The sequence below is a fragment of the Auxenochlorella protothecoides genome (assembly GCF_000733215.1).
Source record: "Auxenochlorella protothecoides strain 0710 unplaced genomic scaffold scaffold82, whole genome shotgun sequence".
NCBI classification, from domain to species: Eukaryota; Viridiplantae; Chlorophyta; class Trebouxiophyceae; order Chlorellales; family Chlorellaceae; genus Auxenochlorella; species Auxenochlorella protothecoides.
The window spans coordinates 323,651-324,409 of NW_011934215.1; the positions used below are offsets into that span (position 1 = coordinate 323,651).

A 759-nucleotide genomic window follows, 5' to 3' on the forward strand; every position below is an offset into this window, starting at 1 on the left:
AGGGGGGGGTATCAGGCCTCTGCGTAGGTGCAGGCTGGGGGTCTGGGGAGTGTGTGTGTGGTGAGCAAAGGGGCGGCGGCGTGCAGCGGGCGTGATGAGTCCCCCCCCCCCACGTCGCGCTAACAAGTTCGCCGGTGCAGCCGGGCGCACCCCAGCCCAGCGACGATACCACTCACACACGTAGCCGACGACGAGCAACCACTTGGGGCCTGGGTAGGCGTCGAGGATGAAGCCGGAGACGTTGTTCCCGAACGCAGAGTAGTTGACGACGGCCACGGTGAAGTAGAAGGCAAAGGCCGCGCTGATGCCCGCCATTGCGGCGGGCTTCATGGTCTTGGAGGCCTTGGGCGGCTGCAGCGTGTGGGGGGGGGGGCGGGCGTTGACGGAGAGGGAGGGTCTCAGGGCATGGAAGGGGGCAGGGGGTGCCAGGGTGGGCAACGTGATAGGAGAGCAGTCTGAAGGGATGGGTCCGCCCGGCGTGCTGCCGCCGCGGCTCACTCCACGAGCGCTGCCTGCCCGGACCCTGTTGCAGACGGAATCTTCCCCGCCCTCGGCCGCCACCGCCCCCCGCCCCGATCCCGCTCACCTGGCGCAGCGTGTCCTGGATCTCCAGCAGGATGATGGAGAAGGAGTAGGCAAAGGCGATGGCGCCCAGAGCGTTCATGACGCCAAAAACCTTGTTCACGGCATTGGCTTGGATGCCGCGGATGTCGCCCTGCCGCGCCCCGGCTGGAGGGACGTGGGGAGAGGACGGAGGGG

At 68.2% G+C, this 759-nt stretch overlaps 1 protein-coding gene across 1 annotated transcript in view; it reads right to left on the bottom strand.

Annotated features, from left to right (window-relative positions):
• The window catches only part of F751_6185 (Amino acid permease 2), a gene marked incomplete at both ends in the record, with an annotated part of 2,897 nt that overhangs the window by 1,931 nt on the left and 207 nt on the right, over positions 1 to 759 (bottom strand). The window contains 2 exons of the mRNA XM_011399819.1: positions 177 to 351; positions 587 to 729. Of these exons, the coding sequence (XP_011398121.1) occupies positions 177 to 351; positions 587 to 729 (318 nt within the window). The remainder of the gene's footprint in view (positions 1 to 176; positions 352 to 586; positions 730 to 759) is intronic.